General features: G+C 44.4%; 1 protein-coding gene across 1 annotated transcript in view; it reads right to left on the bottom strand.

Annotated features, from left to right (window-relative positions):
* MTMR12 (myotubularin related protein 12) overlaps positions 1 to 27,789 on the bottom strand; it is a 110,526-nt gene that overhangs the window by 72,489 nt on the left and 10,248 nt on the right. The window contains exon 2 of the mRNA XM_089689462.1: positions 3,475 to 3,535. Coding sequence (XP_089545588.1) covers positions 3,475 to 3,535 — 61 coding nt within the window. The remainder of the gene's footprint in view (positions 1 to 3,474; positions 3,536 to 27,789) is intronic.

The raw sequence follows: 27,789 nt of genomic DNA, 5'->3' as shown, positions 1-27,789 counted from the left end.
TCAGCTATACCCATAAAAAAAATTATATTTCACTTTTGTTAATTAAAGAATAAAATAAATACGGATAACATCATCTGGTCGGCAAAGACAAATAAACAGGCTCAATGGTCACCCCTTCCTTCCTTTCAATACATATTACATCAGGGGAATGGTGACCACTGAGCACTTCCTCCCACGGAAATAACCCAGAGGGCGGCTGACAATAGAACAGGCGTGCAAGACGGACAATGCAAGAGGAAATTATCTCAACAGACACAAAGCAGAACACGCAACTTCTCGTTATTACTGATGATCCGTTTACGTTTTTTTGTTTTTTTTAAAGCAATATCCAAAATTGACCTCAGCGAATTGTAGCTCCACGCCATATCTACATGGTGGTATTCAAAGAGGAAAATTCCTGCATTTAACAGCTAAGTATGCTGCCCATGAGACTTAACCCTTTATTGTCTGACATCTGAAGAGTAACATTCCCATGCACCATGAATCCTCATAAAAAGGATAAAATCCTGAAATGAACAGGGTTCACAAGTGAACGTGTGGCCACACTATGGACATTCAAGTATTCACATATTCCTAAAGCAGAACACTCTCTCTCTCTCTCTCTCTCTCTCTCTCTCTCTCTCTCTCTCTCTCTCTCTCTCTCTCTCTCTCTCTCTCTCTCTCTCTCTCTCTCTCTCTCTCTCTCTCTCTCTCTCTCTCTCTCTCTCTCTCTCTCTCTCTCTCTCTCTCTCCTGACTATTTTTATTCTTTATGCTGCTAGCATTGGTAAATAGATAGGAAAGTTAATCATATTTACTTGTTTTAAACTTTTTTTTTTTTTTACATTTCTTCAACTACTTCCTAGTTTCCATGCCTAAGCAAACAATATCATACATCCCAGGAGACTTCAGGAGGTGTTCTCAGCTAAACACGCCCTTCTACCTACACGCCTGAGCTAAAAGCAGAGGGATTCCAGGAAGTAAATGCTACAGGAAACATCTGCCCTTACTCAAGATGGTCACTGCCAGAAATGCAAGGGGGAGGGTCTTTCAACGTGACTTCTCAGAAAAATAAAGCACGGCGACATGGATGAATGGGGGAATTTTTTTTGAATATTAAAATATTTTTAATAATAAATTAATAAATGAAATGGTGTTTTCGGTTTATGGTGCTCAGATGCTGTGAAGTTCCAAGAGGTATTCAATCCAAGAACAAAACATATACTGTAGCAGCTTATCAATTCGTACATGTGGCGGTTGCATTAGTTTCCTCTATTTCTTCTTTTATCTTCCCCTCGTGATGTGGCCAGTAAACACATTTCCTGTCTTACAGATTCTCCACACTCCAATGGAGGAGCAAAAGAGACACTCCTGGACAGCAGCATTTTCAGTCTGGGAAGAGGGTAGTGTTAGAAGCACTAGCAATTTAGATGGACTTGGCTAACAAATTAGAGGCAGGTGCCAGCTAATAGTTTTTAGGTAGTTAGGGTTCATTCATATATGCATTTAGGGGGCGGTAAAATAAAAATGCAGCCGAGTCGTGGTTTTAGCAACCCCCTACAACCCCCCTCAACTTAACACAACCTCCAGAAGGTTTTACCCCCTTCATGACCAAGGTATTTTACTATTCAGCACTGTGCTACTTTAACTGGCAATTACTCGAAAGTGCAACATTATAACCAAATTAAATTTATATACAGGCGTAGCTCGGTTTATGAATTCAATTCGTTCTACGGGACTTTTTGTATTGCAAAAAATTCATAAACCGAAACGCGGTTTCCCAGAGGAATGCATTGAAAACCAATTAATCTGTTCCAGAGATCAGAAAAAAGTAAAAAGTCTTTTATCTGTTCAAAACTCTTTATAAAGTGCACTTTAAAGCATAAATACTGTACAGGGACATGATTAAAAATTAATTCATAAATGCATTGATAACCAATTAATCCATTCTGGAGGTCAGTAGTATAAAAAAGTTTTATCTGTTCAAAAAACTTGCAAAAAAAATTAATAAACCGAGCCATTATTTTCAATGGATTGTCATTCGTAAACCGAAAATTACGTTAACCGAAGAGTTTGTAAACCGAGATACGCTTGCAGTTTTCACACAAATAGAGCTTTTGGCGGTATTTACGCGAGAGAGAGAGAGAGAGAGAGAGATGCTTTGGTTAGAGTAACTGCCAAGGTAGTACTCAATGATTGACCATATGAAGTGTACTATGCACACTCCCCAACCAGAAGTTCAGTAGTGACTCACAGCAAGCCGGAACATTTTGGAAAGCAATTATTTTATGTTCTATGTACTGGTCAATACAAATATTATCAGGACAAAAACTGAGGCTTTAATATTACTTAAAGGATGTTGCAGCTTCTGGAAACTGAGGATGAATTTCTCCCCAGTGCCTGCAGCTACAAAAAGGTAAGTTTATTTCTAAAAAACCCCAAAACTATAGTTTCCATATTAACCAGGACAGACACCTTCCAAGCAGTTATGCTGTTCAGCCAAATTTCACTAAGAGAGTAGCTTAAAGTGATTGTAAAGGTTCATCTTTTTTTTATTTTTAAATAACAAACATGTCATTTACCTGCTCTGTGCAATAAACAGAGCAGCCCCAATCATCCTCTTCTTGGATCCTCCCCCGACACTCCAGGCCCCTTCCCCCTGCTGAGTGCCCCCACAGCAAGCTCCCGCTACCTGCTCACTGGCTTGATTGACTCCAGCTGCTGTGTCTTGGCCAATGAGGAGTCAGAGACCCAGGAGAGCTTCTGGTCTTGTGTACATCGCTGGATCGGGCTCAGGTGAGTATGGGGGGGGGGGGGGGGTGAGCTGCAAACTGAAGGTGTTAAAAGTAGTTCAAAAGACGTACTTTTTTTTTTACCTTAATGCATTCTATCCACTGTTTGTGCCTCCCCCAAAACACTTATCGGACACCACTCTCGATCCAGTGCTGTCCATGCCAGATGCCCTGCTCTGCTCCCCCTTCTGGCGTTCATGGTCTTGGCAGAGAGCAGCGGGAGCCATTGGCTTCTCCTGCTGTCAGTCAAATGCAGTAAGGAGAGGGCGGGAGGGGCCGAGCTGCACTGTGTGCATCAATGAACGCACGCAGCCCGGCTCGGGATTGAGCCCGCACAAGTGCCCCCTTAGCAGGAAGCTTGCTATGTGGTTATTGGAGAAGAGGAGAAGCCTAAAGTGCTGATGGGGGAATCTCAGAAGTGGAGGTTCAGGGCTGCTCTGTGCAATACTAATGCACAGAGCAAATATAACATTTTAATTTAAAAAAAAAATGTTAAACTTTACAATCACTTAAGAGAAGAGTTAGCTCATGCACTGTGACTGCAGAGTGCCAGGGGAGAGCAAAAGCAAACCCAAGATGGAATTACCCTTCCAGTGAACAGCATATGAGGGGACATCATTGTGTAGGTAGAAGACAACATCAGGAAGGTCAAAGGGGGCTTGGATAGGTAGATAAGCAAACCAGAAAGACACTCAGTTTATTACCTGGCAACAACAGGACATCATCCACCTTTTCGACTTGTTCCTTGTCTCGAACATCTATTTCCTGTGGGGAAAAGAGAAATATTTGAAAACGCACACACGGAGCCAAGTGGATGATAGAAGCTACACATAGTAACAGTGGGTAGCAGAAAACACATCCACAAGCTATGACAGACCGGTAAAGAACATGCTATACCCCAATCTCTGCTCACCCCAAAATCTCTTTGAGTCCACCAGACAACATACAGATCTGAGATTTGCTTCCAAATGGGTTTCAAACATTTTGGTTCTTCTTAAAAATGTAAGAGAACATCTACTACTTCTAAATCTAAGCATCCACTTACATTTCAGAGCAGGTAATTCCAAGCACATATTTGTCCTCCAGAGCCTGAAAGCCCCCATCATGGGAATTTTGACTTTAGCTACAAAATTGGTGCCGATTCCTGTCCCTCCTATCATCTCACCCTTGCTTAGTGAAGCCACTAAGCATTCAAGGTAAAAAAAATGTTTTAGGTATCAGTATTGGTCCCTCACCACCCCCCACCCACCCCATACTTACCAGAGCCCTCATTCGATCCAGCGCTGTGCACATCTGCAGCTCTTCTCTTCCTTCACTTCCAGGTCTTCAAGGCCTTGCTAAGGCAGCGGCAGCCACTGGCCCCCACTGCTGTCAGTCAAAGCTAGTTACAAGGAAGCGGGGAAGAGGTTAGTGGTGTGGAAGGGCTGAGTCCCACGGTCTGTGTCAATGGAGTGCAAGAGCAGGGCTCAGGAGCAAGCCCACATGAGTTCCCCCATAGAAATCAGCTTTCTATGGGGCACTCGCCAGAGAGAGGAGGATCTAGGCGCACCAATAGGGAACCTGAGGTTTGGGGCCACTCTGCAATTCTAGTAGTAGTATTCAAGTAGGAAAGTATAGAGCAGGGGCGGCCTGACAACTCATGGGGCCCCCGGGCAATAGGGGATCATGGGGCCCCTGTGTCCTTGCTCAAACTCAAAAAAGGCTATGAAAAAGGTACCAGGGTCATCTCCTGGGGCCCCCTACTGACCCCAGGCCCTCGGGCAGTGCCCGAGTTTCCAAATGGTCAGTTCGCCCCTGGTGTAGAGATATAAGTTATTTGAAAAAAACATCCTTTACAACCACTTTAACCCTGTAAAACCAGCCCCACCTAGCCACAACCACGAGTATTACATGTAGTTCAGTGCAGACCCATTCACTGGAACTGCTCGCACTTGGTGGCAGTACAACCCACCAAACACAACAGGGGTTATCAGAATGGCTGCATGTTCTCCTTTAGGTAGATGGAAAAACTGTGGTTTAACTGCCTGTTTTTACCACTGCCTTGAATTAAAACTATTGATAGGAATTTATAAAAGAATATGAGTATGGGGAAGTGTCAACTTGGAGCCTCTGGATTTCTGGAGGTACTAATATGCAATGACACACACACACACACACACACACACACACACACACACAATCTCTTTACTACTTGTCAGTGAGATCACCCAACACAGTGATGGGCCAATAGAAAAATACATAAAGGGACAGGATGGCCTTACCACTGCAGCGAAGTGTCAGTACCTGCATATTACAGCGTGGGGGATTTAAGGGTCGATTCACACCATAGAAAAGCAGTCTGGATGCGTTTCTACATGTGCGATTTTGATGCATTCAGGTGCATTCTTCCCCCCTCTTTTCTTTACCTTAAAATCGGGACATGTACGTTCCAATGCGTTTATGTGTGTTCTGGTTCATTTTTTATGCGTTTTGCGGGTTCCAGTATAATTCAGTTATCTGCACTGGAACACATTGGAACTGACCACACTGGTGTGAACTAGGCCACTGGAACCCATATAACCTACTATCCATGCGTTTTTGTTGCAGGAAAAAAGTACACTGGACTTCATCTGGAGAGAACCAGCCCTAAAGGTTGCAAACATCTTAATGGTACATTGGTTAACTGGCCATACTCTAATAGCCAGAAAGATAACTAACAGATTCCTCTACCCATAAACACCTTGTGAATGGAGAAATTCCCCTGCTGGCCTTTGTATTCTGACAGCCGCCAGCGCCCGCTGTCAGAATACCGGAACAGAACTTACAGGCACTCAGTGCGCAACACGGTTTGTCCCCCGGCTTATCTAACAAAAGTCTTCTGAGTAATCTACTTTTGTCGAGCCAGCAGGGCCACTCACTTAAAATTCTGACCCAATCCTCTGAAACAAAATGAAATTCTAACAGTGTATGGCCAGCTTAAAGCAGACCTTCCCTCCCAAAATGAATGGTTTGTATCTAGTAGCCCCCTCCTCCTACAATTGGGTATTTTTATGTATTTTTTTGTTTTGTTGTTTTGTGCTGCTGTCTCACCTTAGCAAAAATGTGCCCGACCCATGCATGCGCAAATGTGAAGGGATCTTTCTAGCCTTCAGTAACCAGCAGAGACCTGTGGCACATCTGTACCCGCACAAACACAATGAGATTAGGGAGTTACAGAAGTAAAGTGTGGGGTCTTGTGAGCTACTATGGTGTACATAAAGTGCTAAAAAATATTTAAATAATTATAAATAAAATTGTGGTAAAATCAATGCAATAATGAAAATAAAATGGTGTATAAAATCTGCGAAAAATAATGCTGCGCTTACACTCTACACATACCATTATATTATAGAGCAGCCATTCTCAACCAGGGTGCCCAGACAAAATGTCTAAAAATTGCCCAAAGCTTGTATACAAGCCAGCGGGTGGAACAAGCCCGCCTTTTAGTTACACAAAGCCACAGGTTTTCATTGTGCACTATTGCTGCCTTCTAGCCACCGGCATTCTGACAGCCAATGACAGCAGTTGATAAGGAGGATGTCAGCTGCCTGCACAGCATCCTGGTTTCACCCTCTCCTGCCACTCTCCATCAGTGTTGGGGGTCACATTAGCTCAGTGATGGAGAAAAACTGAGGGAGGTGAGAAACATTGGAATACTAGTCAGCACCAGTGTGCAAAAGTGTATTTGCTTTGGAAAAATAAATCCCCTCTAACGTTGGGTGTCCTACATGTGTGGATGTTGCTGCGTTATATAAAACTATTAGAATAGTTTTTCGCATTTTAGAATGGGGTGCCTCGGGACCGTCCATAATTTTTAAAGGGCGCCTCGGGACCGTCCATAATTTTTAAAGGGCGCCTCGGGACCGTCCATAATTTTTAAAGGGCGCCTCGGGACCGTCCATAAATTTTAAAGGGCGCCTCGGGACCGTCCATAAATTTTAAAGGGCGCCTCGGGACCTTCCATAAATTTTAAAGGGTGCCTTGACTGAAAAAAAGGTTGAAAAACACTGTCCTAGAGAATAAAATCATAAATAGTGTTGCGCTCCGCTACCAATTGCAAAATTTTGTGAATAAATACTGCTGGACTATTATTTAATATTTATTCACAACATTTTGCAATTAATAGCGGAGAGCGACACCATTTCTGAATTTGGGGAGTTACAGAACTGTACTCAATTGGCACGAGTGCAGAGTGAACATCATTTCTTGCACTTTTCCAATCTCGCCAAGTTCTCAAACCCACCAGGTCCCATAGGAGGGGGGCCGCTCTTCAGCACATTTGCGCATGCACCGGACCAGCAAAGATGGTGACACCAGTGTGGGGGAAGGCCGGGCCAGCAATAAAGGGACTGAAGTGCCTCCACTGTACTGACATAGTTTATATTAGTAGACATGAAAGGAATAGATTAAAACTGGATTTTGGTTAATACAGCCGACTCATTGTTTGGGGAATGTAAGACGAGGGAGTGTACATGTCGGGATGTATTGCAGCCCAGCTAATAGTGGATGTATTTATAGGTCAGGCTGCTTAATAACCTCCCCATGTACGCGGACATGTTTATTTATAACAATCAAGCCCAGTAATTATCATCCTGAAAGCAGACGCATCATAAAAGCGGTCTAGTATAAGCTTGTTTGTACAGAAAAAAGCCAAATGACCGAGTGGAGATTACTGGGTGGAGGAGGCACACTTTACGTGGAAAACCGTGCCATGCAATCAACATGGCTGAATGACCCCGTCACCAACTTAAAAAACAAAAAAAAACAAAACATAAAAACCACCCAACCCCCCCCCCCCCAAAAAAAAAAACCAAAAAAAAAAAACCAAACACCACAACACAAAAATACTGCAGATAAAACACAGGAAGATTGAAGATTTTAAATGCTTTCTTGCAGTGCCTTTCCATTCAATAACTGTTGTCAAACTTTCTAGCAAGTTCAAAAGCCACACAGCAAGTGCATAAAAACTCCAGCGAGAGTCTCTAGCACAGACCCCTACATTTCTGGGGGTGTCTTTTCTGTGCTGGCCCAGCTCCACCCTTTACCTCCCTACATAAACTTTTTTGCGACTGCTGGTGAAGGAGTGCAGCATTATAGGAGGTCCTTTAGTGACCGCTTCAAATCTGCTGAGGATGCTGACATCACAATGAAAGTGGTGGCACCCAGCAGGAGTCGCAAGGTATTTTAATGTATACACGTGGAAGGCTTTTGCAGGTAAATAACATTCTTAAAACATGTTAAATGCACATAAAGACTTGGGGGAAGATTTCTGTTGAAATGAATGGTCTGACCACAGGGTCTCTTTAAAAAGGTTAAAGCAGTGTTAGGCTTGATGTTAAAGTGTTACTAAACCCACAACAGTAAAATCAGTCTGTATATGCAGTAAACATGCTTGTTATACTCACTGTGGAACCTAAGGGGTTAATCCTCTGCATTGTGTAAAAAGGCCGTTTGATCCGGTCTTCGCTGATCCTCCCCTTCTACTGACCCCAATCCATCTGCTGGTAGAACAGAGCCTTGGGGGCAAGCTGCACCTGCTCAGTTTATTGTGTAGCTAGAGCATTTGTTTTTCTTGAGAGAGTGCATGTGATCAGCACAGGGCCAATCAGCGCTGTCCGGACAGAGAGTTGGGGGTCCTGAGGCCTCATAGGACAGTCAGGGGAGAATGAAAACTCTGCCTCTAATCTTTAATCAGTGCTCTGCTGGACACTGATAGAAGTCAGAAGACTGCTTTAACTGCTGATGAGAAAAAGGTTTTTTATCAGTTTACATTTACTAAAATAATTGCATTTCCATGTTGTGAGCACTGTGGGGGGACCGGAGACCAGTTAGTAAGGATAAATGGAAGAAAAAAACAATATGGTTCACTAAAGAGATAAGTAGGATAGTAAAGGGGAAAAAAAATCAGCATATAGGAGATTCAAGGAAACAGGAGGTGTAGCTAACAGAATAAAATAAGAATAGACAAAAAAAAAGCCAAACACATTGTCAGTACTGCCAAAGCACAGACAGAGGAGGAAATTGCTAAATCTATTAAGAAAGGAGATAAAACCTTTTTAAAAAGGTACATTAGTGACAAAAAGAAAAAAATACAATGGGATCACTAAAATGAAAACTGGCCACAACACTTATGTTACGGGAGACAGGGAAGTGCAATTAGTAAATATAAAATGCTAAATACCTTTTCTCATCAGCAGTTAGAGCAGTCTTGTGACTTCTATCAGTGTCCAGCTAATTGGCCCTGTGCTGATGACATGCACTCTCCCAATAAAAAACAAAAAACAAAAAAAAAACAAAAACAAAACAACATCTCCAGCAATACACACCAAACCGAGCATTTGCAGTATCTCCACAATATATTTCTTATCAGGAGATAAGAGGGGGCACTGGAAGAAGGGGAGGATCAGAGAAGTCAGGATCAAACATCCTTTTTATACAATGCAGAGGATTAATCCCTTAGGTTCCACAGTGAGTATAACAAGCATGCTTTACTGCATAAACAGAATGAGTTTACTGTTGTGGGTTTAGGAACACTTTAAAAAAATTACTTTTGTTCAGGTTTCTCAGAATTAAATTACAGTATATTAACAATAACAAGCTGGGGAATCATATTGGTTCTAGTAATGACGATTCATTTTTAGGAATTCTGGAGACAGAGGTAGCAGAGGAACTGGCTCGGATAAAGCGTAATAAAGCAATGAGCCCTGATGGCATTCATCCCAGAGTTCTAAGAGAACCTTGAGGTCTAGTTGTGGGACCATTACCTGATCTTTATAATCAATCTCTTCTAATAGGAGAAGTTCCCCATGAATGCCGGACAGCTAATATTGTACCGATCCACAAGAAGGGCAGCAAGGTAGAAGCTGGCAATTACAGGCCAGTGAGTTTAACATCCGTTGGAGTCAAGTTCATGGAATCACTCCTGAAAAGGATCGTTGAAACACAACTTTCTGGATCCAGATCAGCATGGCTTTACTGAGGGCAGATCATGTCAGAATAATCGGATTGGAAATTTTGACTAGATTACCAATGTTTTAGACCAGGGTGGTGCTGTGGACATAACATATCTTGATTTCAGCATTTGATACAGTTCCACATAATGATCTAATACCAGGGGCAGACTGACCATTTGGAAACTCGGGCACAGCCCGAGGGTCCGGGGTCAGTAGGGGGCCCCATGAGATGCCCCTTACCTTTTTCAAAGGCTTTTTTGAATTTGGGCAAGGACACAGGGGCCCCATGATCCCCTATTGCCCAGGGGCCCCAAGAGTTGTCAGTCCGCCCCTGTCTAATACAAACGTTCTACCAGCTAGGACTTAACCCTTGGGTGGTTCAGTGGATATGCAGTTGGCTAAAGGATAGATACCAGAGTGTGGGTGTAAATGGGGTTCATTCAGAATAGAGACCAGCCACTAGTGGTGTACCACAAGGCTCTATACTAGGTCCTGTTCTATCTATATGTAATGATAGAACTAAAGGTTTGGAGGGTATGGTATGTCCAAACCTGTCCAAACCTGTATAATGTGTGTTGATCCATGTTATCACCATACGAAAGTCTACCCTACAAAAAACAAAAACAAAAAAAAAGGCCATGCAGCAGAGGAGTGTGTAGATGTATACCCAAAGTGGCTGCAGAGGATCAGTAATGCTGATATGCAACAAGGGATGAAAAAAGCGGCTGTCTGCTTGTAGTTCTCAATGAACTACCACAGCGCTTTTCACTGAATCTTCCTGTCAGTGTATTTAATTGCTTGTACATCCCATACAGGCGAGCAGATATACTGACAGGTCAGCAGGAGACCTGCATGACACCAGTGATCTGCTGGTCACTGGTGCAATGCTTTCCAGGCTCGTGTAGCCAAAAATAATAAAATGCACATTTTTTTTTTACCTGCACCTTTAAAAAAAAAAAAAAAAAAGTGCATTTATTACTTTTGTGCAAAAAGGTGAACTTATCCTTTAGGGCTCATATACACTGCAGCTGATAATCTCACGTTCAGGAGCTGTTCAGCGTTTTTTTCAGCAGCCCCTGACCTCCCCCTAATGTTTTCCTATGTGTCCATGTACACATCTTTGTTTATAGTCGTTTATAGGCATTTGAGTTTACAGTTTTTTTGAATGCAGAAAACTTGCGTTCAGCAGTCGATTTTATCAGCGTTTCAAACGCAAAACGCTTGTAAACACGGCAAATCGCATTTATAAGCATTTCTCTGAAATTTGTTTTTAACTCTTCCAGTTCCCAATGCTGTCCAGAGCCTTTTTTCAATCATGAAAAATGCATACAAAGCAAAGCGTTTTCAAAGTACTCAGATGGACAAAACACTGAACACAGGATGTTCCTACCAAGCTTGTCACACATTGTAATGACTAATTCACACCTCAGACCTCTCCCACCCTTGGAAACAAAAAGATATGTTAATGTCCATTCACACCTCAAATTCCTCAGGAAGACCCTGTCAGGTGGCCTTAATGACTCCTTCCACCAGACACCTTTCCCACCCTTGGAAACAAAAGAAATGTTAATGAGCAACTTCCACCTAAGCTAATCTCAACACATACTGCTGCCTCTGCTTCTATTCTCTGTATTTCTCTGAAACAGTCTGAAATAGTTAATAATTTACCACCTTTCAGTGCATTCTGGGCATTTGGGAGGTTCTTTAAAACACACTTCTAAAAACGCAAATGCACATAAACATGCATAAACGCGTTATGCAAACGTGGCTAAACATACTTTTTTTTTAACCTACATTTTCCAGCAGTCAGTTTCCATCATTCAGAAGTGTCCTGTGTACATGGGGCCTTAAACCTGCTATATGTTTTTTTTTTTAATGCCCCCACCCCCAGGAGGTTTATGCCATAATGTGCTAGCAAGCCCCACGTATTAGCACATCATGGCAGACTTATCAATCAAACAAGCCCACCAGTGCTGTGCTGTCATAGCTCCAGCTGGTGCCAGATACTGCCATGTTCTCCAGGACTTCCCTCTGGGTTTGCGCTGCTCGGCTGCGATGACATCACTCTTGTGCCATGTGGTGCCGTACATGTGCTCTGAGCAGTGCATGCATGGCTCAGAGAACATTGTCGCTGATAGACAACTAGCATCCCTTCTGCCATAAAAGCCTGTCAGCGGTCTTTCAAATTTTGACCTCAGTACTGCTTTAAGTTGTTGCTGCTGAAACTCACCATCAAAAGTGGGAACTAAGGCTAGAATCTCACCTATTCAGTTTGCGTTTGATTGGTTTCTGCAGTGCGTTGTGTTTTTGCACATGCGTTTTTTTCCTTGTTGCTAGGCAGATTTAAAATGCAAAACACATCAAAAACATGGCGAAAACGCAGCAAATATGCACTACATGCTTTTCTGCAGCGTTTCCATTGAAGTCTATAGAACCAAAAATGCAACTTTTTGTGTAAAAAAAAAAAAAAAGTCCCTGACCCTTTCCAAAAAATGCAGCTGGTGAAAAACGCAGAGGAAATCATGTTTAAAGAACTATAGTGTGTTTCTCCAAAACGCTGCGGAAAACTCTTAGGTGTGAACCTCGGGTAATGGAGCATGTAACCTGAAACAAAATGTTTACTGGGGATTTAGGTTTCCTTTTGTACGGGTCACAGTTCCCCTTTATTAATGATGTGCAGTAACCTTTGGAATCCAGATTTGGCACCATCCTGCCATAATTAGAGAACAACCCAAGCCTTCTACTGGCAGGTTGTACCCTGACCGCAGTTCTCATAGATATTTGGCCATTAGAAGAAGCTGGCTCTGCTGCTCAGCCGTCCTGCATATTAAACACTGGTAATACATTGACTAAAGAAGAAAACAGCTTCCCTGGGACAGAGCCATTACAGCAGGCACCCATCCAAGGCTGGAAACTGGCAGAGGGGAATGTGGAGAATTCCGAGTACATGTCCTGCAAGGGAGAGGTGAGCTATGCACTGATTTCCCTACAGGAGCTTTAAAAGACTAAAAAAAAGTGAGAGATTGGTTTCTGGGCTGCCATGATAATCAAATAATTTCAATGCTTCTAAAGCAAGCCATAAATGATGTGATATTTTCCTGCAATCTCTAGATTTCCCCATCAAACACTCAGTGTTGATGGGGGAATCCCTCCCACAGAGCTATTGTGTTCTACTGGTGGGAAGCCTTCCCTGCCGGTAGAACACAATGATCACTCTTGGTGGCTACAGCTGCCAGCTGTAATAGGCTGTAAATACTCCGACAGGCTGGTTGTACTGAAGTCAATCAATGGATGCAATAAAAGTTGGACAAGTATTTATTTTCCAAAATCTGGACTTAAGGATTATAGGTAATCATGCAAATCAGCTTAATTTTCCTAATAAATCCCTATCTATGGAATGAACGGAGATTATGGACTTTTCCCGAATAGTTTTTTTTAAATTCCTTTTTTGTAACAAAGACAAACATCCCCAATAGAGAAAAGGATTTACAGTTGTGTTTAGGTCGCCATCACTGAGCCAAGACTAGTAGGAGAGACCCAGCACAGGACACCATTACTGCTCGGACCTGTTATTCTGGAATGTGAATCTAGGGCAGTGTTTCTCAACCTTTTTTCAGTCAAGGCACCTTTTAAAATTATGGACAGTCCTGAAGCACCCTTTAAAATTATGGATAGTCTTGAAGCACCCCAGACAAATGGAGTGCCTCTAGACTGTCTATAATTTTAAAAGGGCACCCCATTCTAAAATGCGAAAAACTATTCTAATTTTATATAACGCAGCAACATCCACACATGTAGGACACCCAACATTAGAGGGGATTTATTCTTCCAAAGCAAATACACTTTTGCATACTGGTACTGACTAGTATTCCAATGTTTCTCTTCTCCCTCAGTTTTTCTCCATCACTAAGCTAATGTGACCCCAGCACTGATGGAGAGGGGCAGGAGAGGGTCAAACTAGGATGCTGTGCAGGCAACTGACAGTCTCATCAACTGATAATGTCATTGGTTGTCAGGACACTGGCAGCTAGAAGGTTGTGGTTGTGCACAATGAAAACCTGTGGCTTTGTGTAACTAAAAGGCAGGCTTGTTCCACCCGCTGGCTTGTATACAAGTTTTGGTAAATTTTTAGACATTTTGCCAAGGCACCCCTGAAGAAACCTCAAGGCACCCCGGGGCACCCCGGTTGAGAAAGGCTGATCTAGATCAATGACTTAAAGCTGAACTCCAAGAAACCTGCAATGGAGCTGTGCCCGCACTGCATGGATTATCTCCTGCTTTAGTCAAGAGGATGTTGAAAGCTATTTTTTCTTACCTGATCCTTCTCTCCCCTGGCAGACGATGCTTCCCCACACTAGCAGCACACTGTCCTTCTGTGCCCTCGTGTCCAATGCAGGCCTATGGACCCTGCATTGGTATTGATGACATCAGAGAACCTCAGCCTGGCGGATCCTGGTGCAGAAGAGGCTGCGGGGACTGTTCTAGCAGAGCAGAGGATCAGGCAAGTACAATTTACTATTCCACGTCCCCTAGACCTAAACAAACAATTTACCCTGCTAGCCATAGCTAGCTAGGACTACGGCTTCAGCTGAAACGTTACTGCTGGGTTTGTCTGGATGTCTCAGATCACTTTTTTTTTTTTTTAAAGATAAGGTTTTTAGGGCTCCAGCTCTCACGCTGAACATATTTTTGTTAGATGCACAGGAACCTGAGCTGTTGAGCCTGACATCCCTGGTGTGTGTACTGGTGTAGAGGTAGATACTCTTGTGATATTTCTAAACACACGAGCACCTGTATGGTGTGAACAGAACAAATAGGGAACAATTGGTTTTCCAGTGTCCTTGCATTCAGCCTGCATTGATCAATTGTGATTCACACAGCTCAATGTACCAGGTATGGACAAGGCCTGAGAAAAGAAAACTAATGCAGTCACCTCATCTAAGGACTGGGTAAGCTACAATACACTATTCAAATAAATTAATAAATAATAAATTAAAGGAACACTTTGAAATCCCATCAGATCTCAATGGGGAAAAAAAAATATGGACGGGGTAATGTGTTAGGAACGTAAGGATGTCCCATCGTATGATGGAAATTACAATTATCAACCTACAGAGGACTGAATTCAAAAGACACCCCGAAAATCAAAGTGAAAAAATGATGCAGCAGGCTAAACATTTTGTTGAAGTTTAATTGCAGCAACTCAAAATGGTCCTCAGTAGTTTGTATGGCCCCCACGTGCTTGTATGCATGCCTGACAACATCGGGACATGCTCCTAATGAGATGACAAATGGTGTCCTGGGGAATTTCCTCCCAGATCTGGACCAGGGCATCACTGAGCTCCTGGACAGTCTGAGGTGCAACCTGGCAGCATCAGATGGACCAAAACATGATATCCCAGAGGTGTTCTATTGGATTTAGGTCAGGCGAGCGTGGGGGCCATTCAATGGTATCAATTCCTTCATCCTCCAGGAACTGCCTGCATACTCTCGCCACATGAGGCTGGGCATTGTTGTGCACCAGGAGGAACCCAGGACCCACTGCACCAGTGTAGGGTCTGACAATGGGTCCAAGGATTTCATTCTGATACCTAATGGCAGTCAGGGTGCCATTGTCTGGCCTGTAGAGGTCTGTGTGTCCCTCCATGGATATGCCCCCCCAGACCATCACTGACCCACCTCCAAAACGGTCATGCTGAATAATACAGGCAGCAGAACGTTCTCCACGGCTTCTCCAGACCCTTTCACGTCTGTCACATGTGCTCAGGGTGAACCTGCTCTCATCTGTGAAAAGCACAGGGTGCCAGTGGTGGACCTGACAATTCTGGGGTTCAGTGGCAAATGCCAATCGAGCTCTATGGTGCCGGGCAGTGAGCACAGGGCCCACTAGAGGAGGTCGGGCCCTCAGGCCACCCTCATGAAGTCTGTTTCTGATTGTTTGGTCAGAGACATTCACACCAGTGGCCTGCTGGAGGTCATTTTGTAGGGCTCTGGCAGTGCTCATCCTGTTCCTCCTTGCACAAAAGAGCAGATACCGGTCCTGCTGATGGCTTAAGGACCTTCTACGGCCCTGTCCAGCTCTCCTAGAGTAACTGCCTGTCTCCTGGAATCTCCTCCATGCTCTTGAGACTGTGCTGGGAGACACAGCAAACCTTCTGGCAATGGTACGTATTGATGTGCCATCCTGGAGGAGTTGGACTATCTGTACAACCTCTGTAGAGTCCAGGTATCACCTCATGCTACCAGTAGTGACACTGACCCTAGCCAAATGCAAACCTAGTGAAAAACAGTCAGAAAAGATGAGTAGGGAAAAAGATGTCAGTGGCCTCCACCTATAAAACCATTCCTGTTTTGGGGGTTGTCTCATTGTTGCCCGTCTGTTGTTAATTTCATTAACACCAAAGCAGCTGAAACTGATTAACAACCCCCTCTGCTACTTAACTGACCAGATCACTACCCCAGGAGTTTCATTGACTTGATGTTATACTCTGATTAACAAGTGTTCCTTTAATTTTTTTGAGCAGTGTATATTTCGATTCTCTTGAATGGCCACACACACACACACACACACACACACACACACACACACACACACACTGCAGTGCAGCTCTATATGTGAATAAATTAAAGCGGTATTTAACCCAAAAATGTAATAAGTTGCAGCTTTCCAACCATTAGATGTAGTGGCTGCATGTGTTTTCTTTCCTTTGGCTCTCCCCGTTTTCATCTAGTTATCTGGCCAGTAATGCACCTCCTGTATTAGTAAGACAACTCCGGAGGGATGAGCACAGGGAGCACAGCAGACAGCAGTATTGCCAGTCTGGGACAGGGGGAGTGTTAGATGTACTAGCATATTTAAATACACTAAGAAATTGAAGCCAAACTCCGGCTCATACTTCATAATCAGTTACAGGAAACAGTTTTTCTTTTGGGATAAATGGTTTACATAAATAAAAGCGGATCATTTTAAGCACCCCTTTCAGTGTTAAATGGTTTGTCTCATCCATGTAAACTGATACATTCTGCTACTGAACTTATGCTTCTGAAAAACAAAAAAAAACAAACAAAAGGCTTGTTGGCTGAATCACCAGATGAAAATAGAAGAAAGACTAAAAAAGAAAAATAATGCAGCCATCAACATCTAAGAATTGGTAAGTTGAAATATACTAAAGGTTTGCTTTTGGGTTCAGCAGGGACCGGCTGAATTTTCCTCAATGTATGAGCAGGATGGTCGATCTACTGATTGAATTCAGTACAAGCGCCTATGGGTATTTTTCTGCTCAATCACCTATAGCCAGCAGTGTATTCTGATGACAGGGAAGTTTCTCCACTGAGGGAAGTTTCTCCACTGTTAGAAAACATTAGTTCAGTGGGGAGGATTCCCCCAATGAATGTGTGGATGGGTGAAAAAAAATGGAGTATTTTGATCTTTTTTTCCTTTAAATTCACTGGTTGGGGAAAAAAAAGCTAAACTATGGGCTGTTTCAGAGGGTAAGCATGACAGCAAGGCAAATAGCACAATCAGAGGAATAGGTTAGACATGGCAGCTACCATGTTTCTCTCATAAGGCCCCATGCAAACTGAGCATTTAGCCCCAGTATATGAGGCATTCTTCCCTGGGCACATGCTGCCTTAAAGTGTTACTAAACCCACAACAGTAAAATCAGTCTGTATATGCAGTAAAGCATGCTTGTTATATTCACTGTGGGACCTAAGGGGTTAATCCTCTGCATTGTGTAAAAAGGCTGTTTGATCCTGTCTTCTCTGATCCTCCCCTTCTACTGTCCCCAATCCATCCGCTGATAGTGCAGAGCTCCAGGAGTCACTCTGCACATGCTCAGTTAGTGCATCGCTAGAGGTTTTTTTTTTTTCTTGGGAGTGTGCATGTGATCAGCACAGGGCCAATCAGCACTGTCCAGACAGAGCGTCAGGGGTTATGCAGCCTTGTAGGACAGTCAGAGCAGAATGTAAACTCCTCCTACAAGCTTTAACCAGTGCTCTGCTGGACACTGATAGAGGTCACAAGACTACTATATACTACTGATGAGAAAAGGTATTAAGCAGTTTATATTCACTGAAATAACTGCATTTCCATGTTGTGTGTACTGTGGGAGACCAGATAAAGTGAATGCAGGGTCCTGGGTTTAGTAACACATTACATGTTAAGAACATTAGGTGCATTGTCCAGCTGTCAAAGTTTGACAGATTGCCAGCAGCAGGGCTGGGTGGTGCACTTGTACCTTCTTCCTACACCAAAATGCTAGAACCTCATGCACCAAGACTAGACGCAAAGTGTTCATAAGGTTAATAGGTTTCCTTTGTCTTTTTTTCTTTTAGAACCCATTCACACTAGGGTTCAAAGTCGCAGGACAGTCACACCCCATGTTTCCCAATGAGTACCATTCATATCTGTGTGACTTGAATGTAGTTCCTGCATTACTTTGGTCCGACTTTGATGCGACTTGAGGGCTATAAACTTCAATGTAAACCCTCCAAAGCTGCACCCGATTATAAATGTGACTTGTGTGCAACTTTGTACAGCACAAACAATGATCCTTCGTCAAAGCCAAAAGTTGCACCAAAGCTGCACTCATCCAAAGTCGCACTGTAAAGTCGCAATGAAAATCGCACAATTTTGAAGTTGCACAAGTGTGAATGGAACCTAAAAAGGACAAAACACACATTTTTCTTAACACACCCTAGCAAAATTAATCCAATTTTTAACAATCCCAGAAACCCATCAGGGACCCCATTTGAGATCCAGACTCCCATCTTGTTCACCCTGGACCTGACGACTTCTAGGAATGTTTCTGGCCACAGTTTATTTGAAATGCAGATACAGAGATCGGCAAAACCCCAGCAATTAGCACAACAAAGAAAAAAACTCATTAAAAGTCAGCCTATGAAGTTCACCTCCCCTATCTGTACCTTGATGGAAGAACATCAGATGTACAAAGTAGGCCCCGCCCTTCTCCACCACACCTGTCTGCAGCAACTCAGCAAACAGGTCCTGCCAGGACAAAGAACTTTCACAATCGATGTATCCTGAAACCTCAACCCCTGATCACGTCATCATGCAAACAAACACGAGAAAGTGCCGACCACATCTGTGCTTCTGGATTTTCAGAAGGATTGGGCGATAATATCACATCTAAGGTGGCAGGAAGCCTCCCAACTGTGCAATAATGGTGTCTAATCTAGAAGTCTGCATTCACACTTTCCTGCGTATTTTTTTTTTTTTGTTTGTAGCGCACAATTTTGCATGTCGCACATAGGGCAGTCCATTCACTTCATAGGCTGCCCTATGTGCGTATGTTGCCCAAAAAGAAGCCTATGCCCCTTTCTGAGCAACAAGTTTGGCGTGTTTTTAAAACTTGCATTCTGCGACGACTGCAATAGAATCACATCATGTTTGGGGAGGCATTAAGGAATAATGGCACCCAAAAGTGGGTCTCATGTGGATGAAGCCTTAAGCTGGCTATACACAGATGCGCTCTGTTGGAAATTTTCTGCCCGATCAGCACTGCAAGCTATAGACTGCAGCACTGATCTGTATATTCTGATGCTGGGGAAGTCTCCTCGCTTTTAGAATACAAGGACACAGTGGAGAGGATTCCTCCCCATCCACATCTAATGTGTGAATGAGGGAAATTGGTCAGTTTTTTTTCAATCAAACCACTGGTTGAACCAAAAAAAGCCTCATCAACTCAAGCAATAATATCCATGGAATGTATCTAAACCCAAGACAAGTGGTTAGCACTTCTGCCAGGCAGGACTAAGGTCATCAGTTTGAATCCTAACCATGGCACTACCCCATTAGAATCCCCAACAGATTTCAGGTGCAGGTCAGAGGGTTTGAAGTGAACACAATAATAGGCAGCCTCTGCTGACCTTAATCAACTGTTAATATGCCACATACCCTAGCCACAGGTCAGATAAAATCTTGTAGCAGGACGGCTGTACCCATCATTTGGCGATCCCTTTCCTAGAATGAGGCCGGCTGTACCCATCATTTGGCAATCCCTTTCCTAGAATGAGGCCGGCTGCAACCATAGTGCGGAGATTCCTTTCCTAGGGCGAGACCGGCTGCACCCATAGTGCGGAGATTCCTTTCCTAGGGCGAGACCGGCTGCACCCATAGTGCGGAGATTCCTTTCCTAGGGCGAGACCGGCTGCACCCATAGTGCGGAGATTCCTTTCCTAGGGCGAGACCGGCTGCACCCATAGTGCGGAGATTCCTTTCCTAGGGCGAGACCGGCTGCACCCATAGTGCGGAGATTCCTTTCCTAGGGCGAGACCGGCTGCACCCATAGTGCGGAGATTCCTTTCCTAGGGCGAGACCGGCTGCACCCATAGTGCGGAGATTCCTTTCCTAGGGCGAGACCGGCTGCACCCATAGTGCGGAGATTCCTTTCCTAGGGCGAGACCGGCTGCACCCATAGTGCGGAGATTCCTTTCCTAGGGCGAGACCGGCTGCACCCATAGTGCGGAGATTCCTTTCCTAGGGCGAGACCGGCTGCACCCATAGTGCGGAGATTCCTTTCCTAGGGCGAGACCGGCTGCACCCATAGTGCGGAGATTCCTTTCCTAGGGCGAGACCGGCTGCACCCATAGTGCGGAGATTCCTTTCCTAGGGCGAGACCGGCTGCACCCATAGTGCGGAGATTCCTTTCCTAGGGCGAGACCGGCTGCACCCATAGTGCGGAGATTCCTTTCCTAGGGCGAGACCGGCTGCACCCATAGTGCGGAGATTCCTTTCCTAGGGCGAGACCGGCTGCACCCATAGTGCGGAGATTCCTTTCCTAGGGCGAGACCGGCTGCACCCATAGTGCGGAGATTCCTTTCCTAGGGCGAGACCGGCTGCACCCATAGTGCGGAGATTCCTTTCCTAGGGCGAGACCGGCTGCACCCATAGTGCGGAGATTCCTTTCCTAGGGCGAGACCAGATGCACCCATAGTGCGGAGATTCCTTTCCTAGGGCGAGACCAGATGCACCCATAGTGCGGAGATTCCTTTCCTAGGGCGAGACCAGATGCACCCATAGTGCGGAGATTCCTTACCTAGGGCGAGACCAGATGCACCCATAGTGCGGAGATTCCTTTCCTAGGGCGAGACCAGATGCACCCATAGTGCGGAGATTCCTTTCCTAGGGCGAGACCAGATGCACCCATAGTGCGGAGATTCCTTTCCTAGGGCGAGACCAGATGCACCCATAGTGCGGAGATTCCTTTCCTAGGGCGAGACCAGATGTACCCGTAAGCCTAGTGCATTATCGTAAAAAACACTTATTGAAATATTATTATTAAGTATTGTACTCACAAATAAAAAAATGTCAAAGGCACATCATAAAGAACAGCACTGTCCAATCCACACTACATGTCCATCCACAATGGGAACCCTGGACTTCCAACAGGCTAACACGTTTTGAAGACTTGCCTCTTCCTCAGAAGGAAAAGGCAAGTCCTCGAAACGCATTAGTCTGTTGCTCAAAAGGAAGAGGTAAGTCCTCGAAACACGTTAGCCTGTTGGAAGTCCAGGGTTCTCATTGAGGATGGACATGTAGTGTGGATTGGACAGTGTTGTTCTTTATGATGTGCCTTTGACATTTATGTCATTTGTGAGTATGATACCTATTTTTATTACTTCAATAAATGTTTTTTTACGGTAATGCACTAAGACGGTGCGCCCTCGGTTTTCTTTATATCCAGTGCATTTGGACTACCCTGGTCTGTTGAGGGCAGCAAGAAGTGCACATTCCAGGACATCAGAGATGTAGCCATAGCCCAAGCTGAGTCCATCCCCAAGTGCAGGAGTATTTGGGTTTGCTGTTTTTCAGATGTACCCACAATCTGAAGATCCCTTTCCTAAGGTGAGACCAGCTGTACCCATAGTTTGGAGATCCCTTTCCTAGGGTGAGGCCAGCTGTACCCATAGTTTGGAGATCCCTTTCCTAGGGTGAGGCCAGCTGTACCCATAGTTTGGAGATCCCTTTCCTAGGGTGAGGCCAGCTGTACCTATAGTTTGAAGATCCCTTTCCCAGGGTGAGGCTGGTTGTACCCATAGTTTGAAGATCCCCAACATTTAGCTATTGATCTCCATCTATAAAGAGGCCACCTCATTTGCTGACTCCCATTTTCAGGCTATAGGACAACTTTTTCTTTCTTCCTCTCCATAACATGAGGGGGGGGGGGGTATACAGTAATCCACAGAGATGATCTGGACAGGGCTGATTTTGGCGCGGCAGACTACCATGCACAGGAAGTTACACGCTTATCAGAGTTCTAGCAAGATAAAGTTTTTTTTCACCTTTCATTTAACAAACAGATGTAACAAAACAAATTTTAAAATAGTATATTTAACAGACCAAAAGGGAGCAAATAAGGGAAGTTCAGTGATCAGGTTCACATACACATTAAAGATACAAGTTACTGAATGCACATACAGTCAGGTCCATAAATATTGGGACATCGACACAATTTTAACATTTTTGGCTCTATACACCACCACAATGGATTTGAAATGAAACAAACAAGATGTGCTTTAACTGAAGACTGCCAGCTTTAATTTGAGGGTATTTACATCCAAATCAGGTGAACGGTGTAGGAATTACAACAGTTTGCATATGTGCCTCCCACTTTTTAAGGGACCAAAAGTAATGGGACAGAATAATAATCATAAATCAAACTTTCACTTTTTAATACTTGGTTGCAAATGCTTTGCAGTCAATTACGGCCTGAAGTGTGGAACGCATAGACATCACCAGACGCTGGGTTTCATCCCTGGTGATGCTCTGCCAGGCCTCTACTGCAACTGTCTTCAGTTCCTGCTTGTTCTTGGGGCATTTTTCCTTCAGTTTTGTCTTCAGCAAGTGAAATGCATGCTCAATCGGATTCAGGTCAGGTGATTGACTTGGCCATTGCATAACATTCCACTTCTTTCCCTTAAAAAACTCTTTGGTTGCTTTTGCAGTATGCTTTGGGTCATTGTCCATCTGCACTGTGAAGCGTCCAATGAGTTCTGAAGCATTTGGCTGAATATGAGCAGATAATATTGCCCAAAACACTTCAGAATTCATCCTGCTGCCTTTGTCAGCAGTCACATCATCAATAAATACAAGAGAACCAGTTCCATTGGCAGCCATACATGCCCACGCCATGACACTACCACCACCATGCTTCACTGATGAGGTGGTATGCTTAGGATCATGAGCAGTTCCTTTCCTTCTCCATACTCTTCTCTTCCCATCACTCTGGTACAAGGTGATCTTGGTCTCATCTGTCCATAGGATGTTGTTCCAGAACTGTGAAGGCTTTTTTAGATATCGTTTGGCAAACTCTAATCTGGCCTTCCTGTTTTTGAGGCTCACCAATGGTTTACATCTTGTGGTGAACCCTCTGTATTCACTCTGGTGAAGTCTTCTCTTGATTGTTGACTTTGACACACATACACCTACCTCCTGGAGAGTGTTCTTGATCTGGCCAACTGTTGTGAAGGGTGTTTTCTTCACCAGGGAAAGAATTCTTCGATCATCCACCACAGTTGTTTTCCGTGGTCTTCCGGGTCTTTTGGTGTTGCTGAGCTCACCGGTGCGTTCCTTCTTTTTAAGAATGTTCCAAACAGTTGTTTGGCCACGCCTAATGTTTTTTCTATCTCTCTGATGGGTTTGTTTTGTTTTTTCAGCCTAATGATGGCTTGCTTCACTGATAGTGACAGCTCTTTGGATCTCATCTTGAGAGTTGACAGCAACACATTCCAAATGCAAATAGCACACTTGAAATGCTTTTATCTGCTCATTGTAATTGGGATAATGAGGGAATAACACACCTGGCCATGGAACAGCTGAGAAGCCAATTGTCCCATTAATTTGGTCCCTTTACAAGTGGGAGGCACATATGCAAACTGTTGTAATTCCTACACCGTTCACCTGATATGGATGTAAATACCCTAAAATTAAAGCTGACAGTCTGCAGTTAAAGCACATCTTGCTCGTTTCATTTCAAATCCATTGTGGTGGTGTATAGAGCCAAAAATGTTAGAATTGTGTCGATGTCCCAATATTTATGGACCTGACTGTACATGCAGACAGCGTGTATTAATACATACATGTCCAGCAGTTGAGGAATGAGATTGTCAATCACTGTGTGTAGTTGGATAACATCTAGTGCAGCAGTCTGAGATCCTCTGGTTACATTGTAACAAGTTCTCGATTCTCTAGTTACATTGTAACAAGTTCTCGGAATGACCTACAAGGATGCAGATCACAGAAGAGTTCTCCGCTCCCCGCAGCACAGCAAGGTCACAGGCAAGCAGCTCTTATCGCTACATAAGGAACATGCTACACTAAGCACCGCTCAGGAAAGCAATGTTAATGTGGAAATCAACTTTTTTTTTTTTTTTAGTAAAACACTTGATGTTTAGAAAGATATATGGAAGAGTTTTGTATATATTTCTTTACTTATTATCCACAGCTAGAACACAATTTAAAAAATATATATTTTTTGTCTGGTAAATTAAAAAGAAATCTACACACACAATTATGTATTGTCATTTCAGACAGCAATTAGACCGTCAGGTCCTCCTCACCTCCTGCTGGAAAAAAAAGCCTGATGTTTACAGAGCTCAACAGCACAAGCTGAAATTTACATACAACTATGAATGATTCACAGCAACGACTCCTCCCCCTTTCCTCCATACCGAAAGATACTGTGCCTGAAAGGAGACAATTTTTGTTCTCTTTAGAATAGCCATAGTGTTCAGCTTCCCTTTCATGTACTTTTTTATGTCATGTATTGAACTGCATGAGTTTATTTTTTTGTAGTGTCCGGACATCTAGTGTCAACTTGTTTACCAAGATGATTTTGGTATCCTCATCTGTTCTCCCCTCCTGTTTAATGCTAGCTGTTTTAGCTCTAGTAAGACTCTCCTCACTTCTTCCATGCTCCCTCAATTAGTATTAGTTATTCACAGAGATGGGGCTTAGGAAAGTCATTGTGTTTTTACACTTCAAAACACTGGAAAAACATCTTTAGTACTGCACTTGGCTTAAAGCGGAGGTCCAGTCTCAATGGATATTGCTGCCCATGTCCACATTCAAATTACTTACAAACTGAGGTTTTTTTTTTTTTTCTGTCCCTGGATTCCGGCTGCGGCCATGGAGGAGGTGGGCAGTTGAGGCCGGTCTGACTTAAGTTCTAGCTACCCAGCAAGCACCTCCCAATCTCGCGCCTGTGCAGAAATGGCACTGCGAGGTGTGCTTTGTGGTTTTATGGTCGCTATAGCAATGGCGGCGTCAGCCGACATTCCAACCCTGTTATAGCAGCCTTATAGTCAGTTCCGCTTAGGAAATCGCGCGATAATACCCTCCCTAGATGCCTGAAGACTCCTGGAATCGATGACAGATATCCCAGGAGTTAATGGGCCAGACTGAGGATGTAGTCACCTAAGTGGCCACAACCGGAAGCCTATTCAAAAAAAGATACTCTTTAGAAATGGCAATATATAACTATCCAAACATTACAGCACTGTGGGGGGACGTTACAATGAGGCCAATTGTTAAAAAGGAGTGGAACTCCACTTTAAAAAGTGTTACTAAATTCAGGACCCGGCATTCACTATATCCGGCCTCCCCCCCCCCCCCCCCCCGGACCCGGCATTCACTATATCCGGCCTCCCCCCCCCCCCCCCGGACCCGGCATTCACTATATCCGGTCTCCCCCCCCCCCCCCCCGGACCCGGCATTCACTATATCCGGTCTCCCCCCCGGACCCGGCATTCACTATATCCGGTCTCCCCCCCGGACCCGGCATTCACTATATCCGGTCTCCCCCCCGGACCCGGCATTCACTATATCCGGTCTCCCCCCCGGACCCGGCATTCACTATATCCGGTCTCCCCCCCGGACCCGGCATTCACTATATCCGGTCTCCCCCCCGGACCCGGCATTCACTATATCCGGTCTCCCCCCCCGGACCCGGCATTCACTATATCCGGTCTCCCCCCCCGGACCCGGCATTCACTATATCCGGTCTCCCCCCCCGGACCCGGCATTCACTATATCCGGTCTCCCCCCCGGACCCGGCATTCACTATATCCGGTCTCCCCCCCCGGACCCGGCATTCACTATATCCGGTCTCCCCCCCCGGACCCGGCATTCACTATATCCGGTCTCCCCCCCCGGACCCGGCATTCACTATATCCGGTCTCCCCCCCCCCGGACCCGGCATTCACTATATCCGGTCTCCCCCCCCGGACCCGGCATTCACTATATCCGGTCTCCCCCCCCGGACCCGGCATTCACTATATCCGGTCTCCCCCCCGGACCCGGCATTCACTATATCCGGTCTCCCCCCCGGACCCGGCATTCACTATATCCGGTCTCCCCCCCGGACCCGGCATTCACTATATCCGGTCTCCCCCCCGGACCCGGCATTCACTATATCTGGTCTCCCACAGTACACAGAACATGGAAGTGCAATTATTTTAGTAAATATAAACTGCTAAATACCTTTTCTCATCAGCAGTTAGAACAGTCTTGTGACATCTACCAGTGTTCAGCAGAGCACTGGTTACAGCTTGTAGGAGGAGTTTTCATTCAGCTATGATTGTCCTTTGAGGCTGCAGGACCCCTGATATGCTATCTGGATAGTGCCGATTGGCCCTGTGCTGATCACTTGCACTCTCTACCAATACACAGTAAACTGAGCATGTGCAGCTTGCCCCCAAGGCTCTGTTCTATCAGCCGATACATTAGGACAGTAGAAGGGGAGGATCAGAGAAGACAGGATCAAACATCTTTTACACAATGCACAGGATTAACCCCTTATGTTCCACAGTGAGTAGAGCAAGCATGCTTTACTGCAGGGCTTGAAATTTCCACTCGGCTGCTCGCGAGATTGTTTGTAAATCTGTCAGAGAGACTCCTACCTGTCAGGTGAAAGCATTCAGCTTGCTGCAGTGTCACCCGTGTGCTTCCACACACCCCCAGTAACGGGGCCTGATACCCCGCATGCGCCCCCACCATACCAGCTAGGGAGGAGAGTGGGCACAGTTTTCCTGACACCAAGAGAAAAAAGGTGACATGGAAGGACCTCCAGCAGATTGACAGCCTCAGCTCTGTTCCTGTGAGCTGTGTGAAGGGGGGGGGGGGGGGGGTGTCGCTTCCCTCTGATCAGCTCTCCTCACTGAGTAAAACATCTCCCCACCCTTTGCTTTTCAGAGCAGAGAGATCCTGTGTAAATTCTGCACTTTGAATCAATGTAGAGGACAGATGGCTGTAGATAAACAGGTGATAGTAATGATAATAACCTGCGCTAAATGCGATACAAATAGTGAAACCGCAGCTATCAGAAAGAGCAGACAACATACAATAGAAAGAGCAGACAACATACAATAGAAAGAGCAGACAACATACAATAAAATTATAAAAACAGTGTGCAGTGCTAGTTCCCCCCACATATACAAAAAACATATAATAAAAACATATATAATCAAATAAAAGTCCTCAAAATAAGTCCATGGTGTGTTACTAAAAATTATATTAAACCCATATCCGTGGGAAGAAACTGCGCCACAAAAGAAAGAAAGATCCTCCACTGCCAACGCTCACAGCCTCTTCCCGGATAAACAGGTACAACTTATGTAGGAGGATTTGTTTCATCTCAGGGTGTCACCTGAGGCCGGTCACGTCACAGGGTTTACAACCACTTTAATTTCAGATGTAAAAAAACAAGTAAAAAAAAAAAAAATGTTTGACTTTAGAACCACAATAACAAACCACCAAAATTTCCAAAGCAACCAATCAGATTTTTATCTATTTTTCTGAGCATGGCAGGATGCATTTGATTGGTTTCAATGCCGAAACAGACACTTCTCACAACTATACCAAAAGATTTTGGTTGTTTTTCAGAACACTATCCTCCGGTGTTCGGTTACCAAGCTGATCGAAAACAAAACTCCACAAGCCTGATACGTAATATACCCCGGTACTAACCCGTGATTAAATAAATTACAGGTTGGTGCTGGTAGTAAGTATTATCGAGTGGTGCCATA

This window comes from Staurois parvus, unplaced genomic scaffold, assembly GCF_062004578.1.
Source record: "Staurois parvus isolate SC_StPar_1 unplaced genomic scaffold, SC_StPar_1.0 ptg000475l, whole genome shotgun sequence".
NCBI lineage: Eukaryota > Metazoa > Chordata > Amphibia > Anura > Ranidae > Staurois > Staurois parvus.
This window is presented reverse-complemented; position numbering and strand designations above follow the sequence as displayed.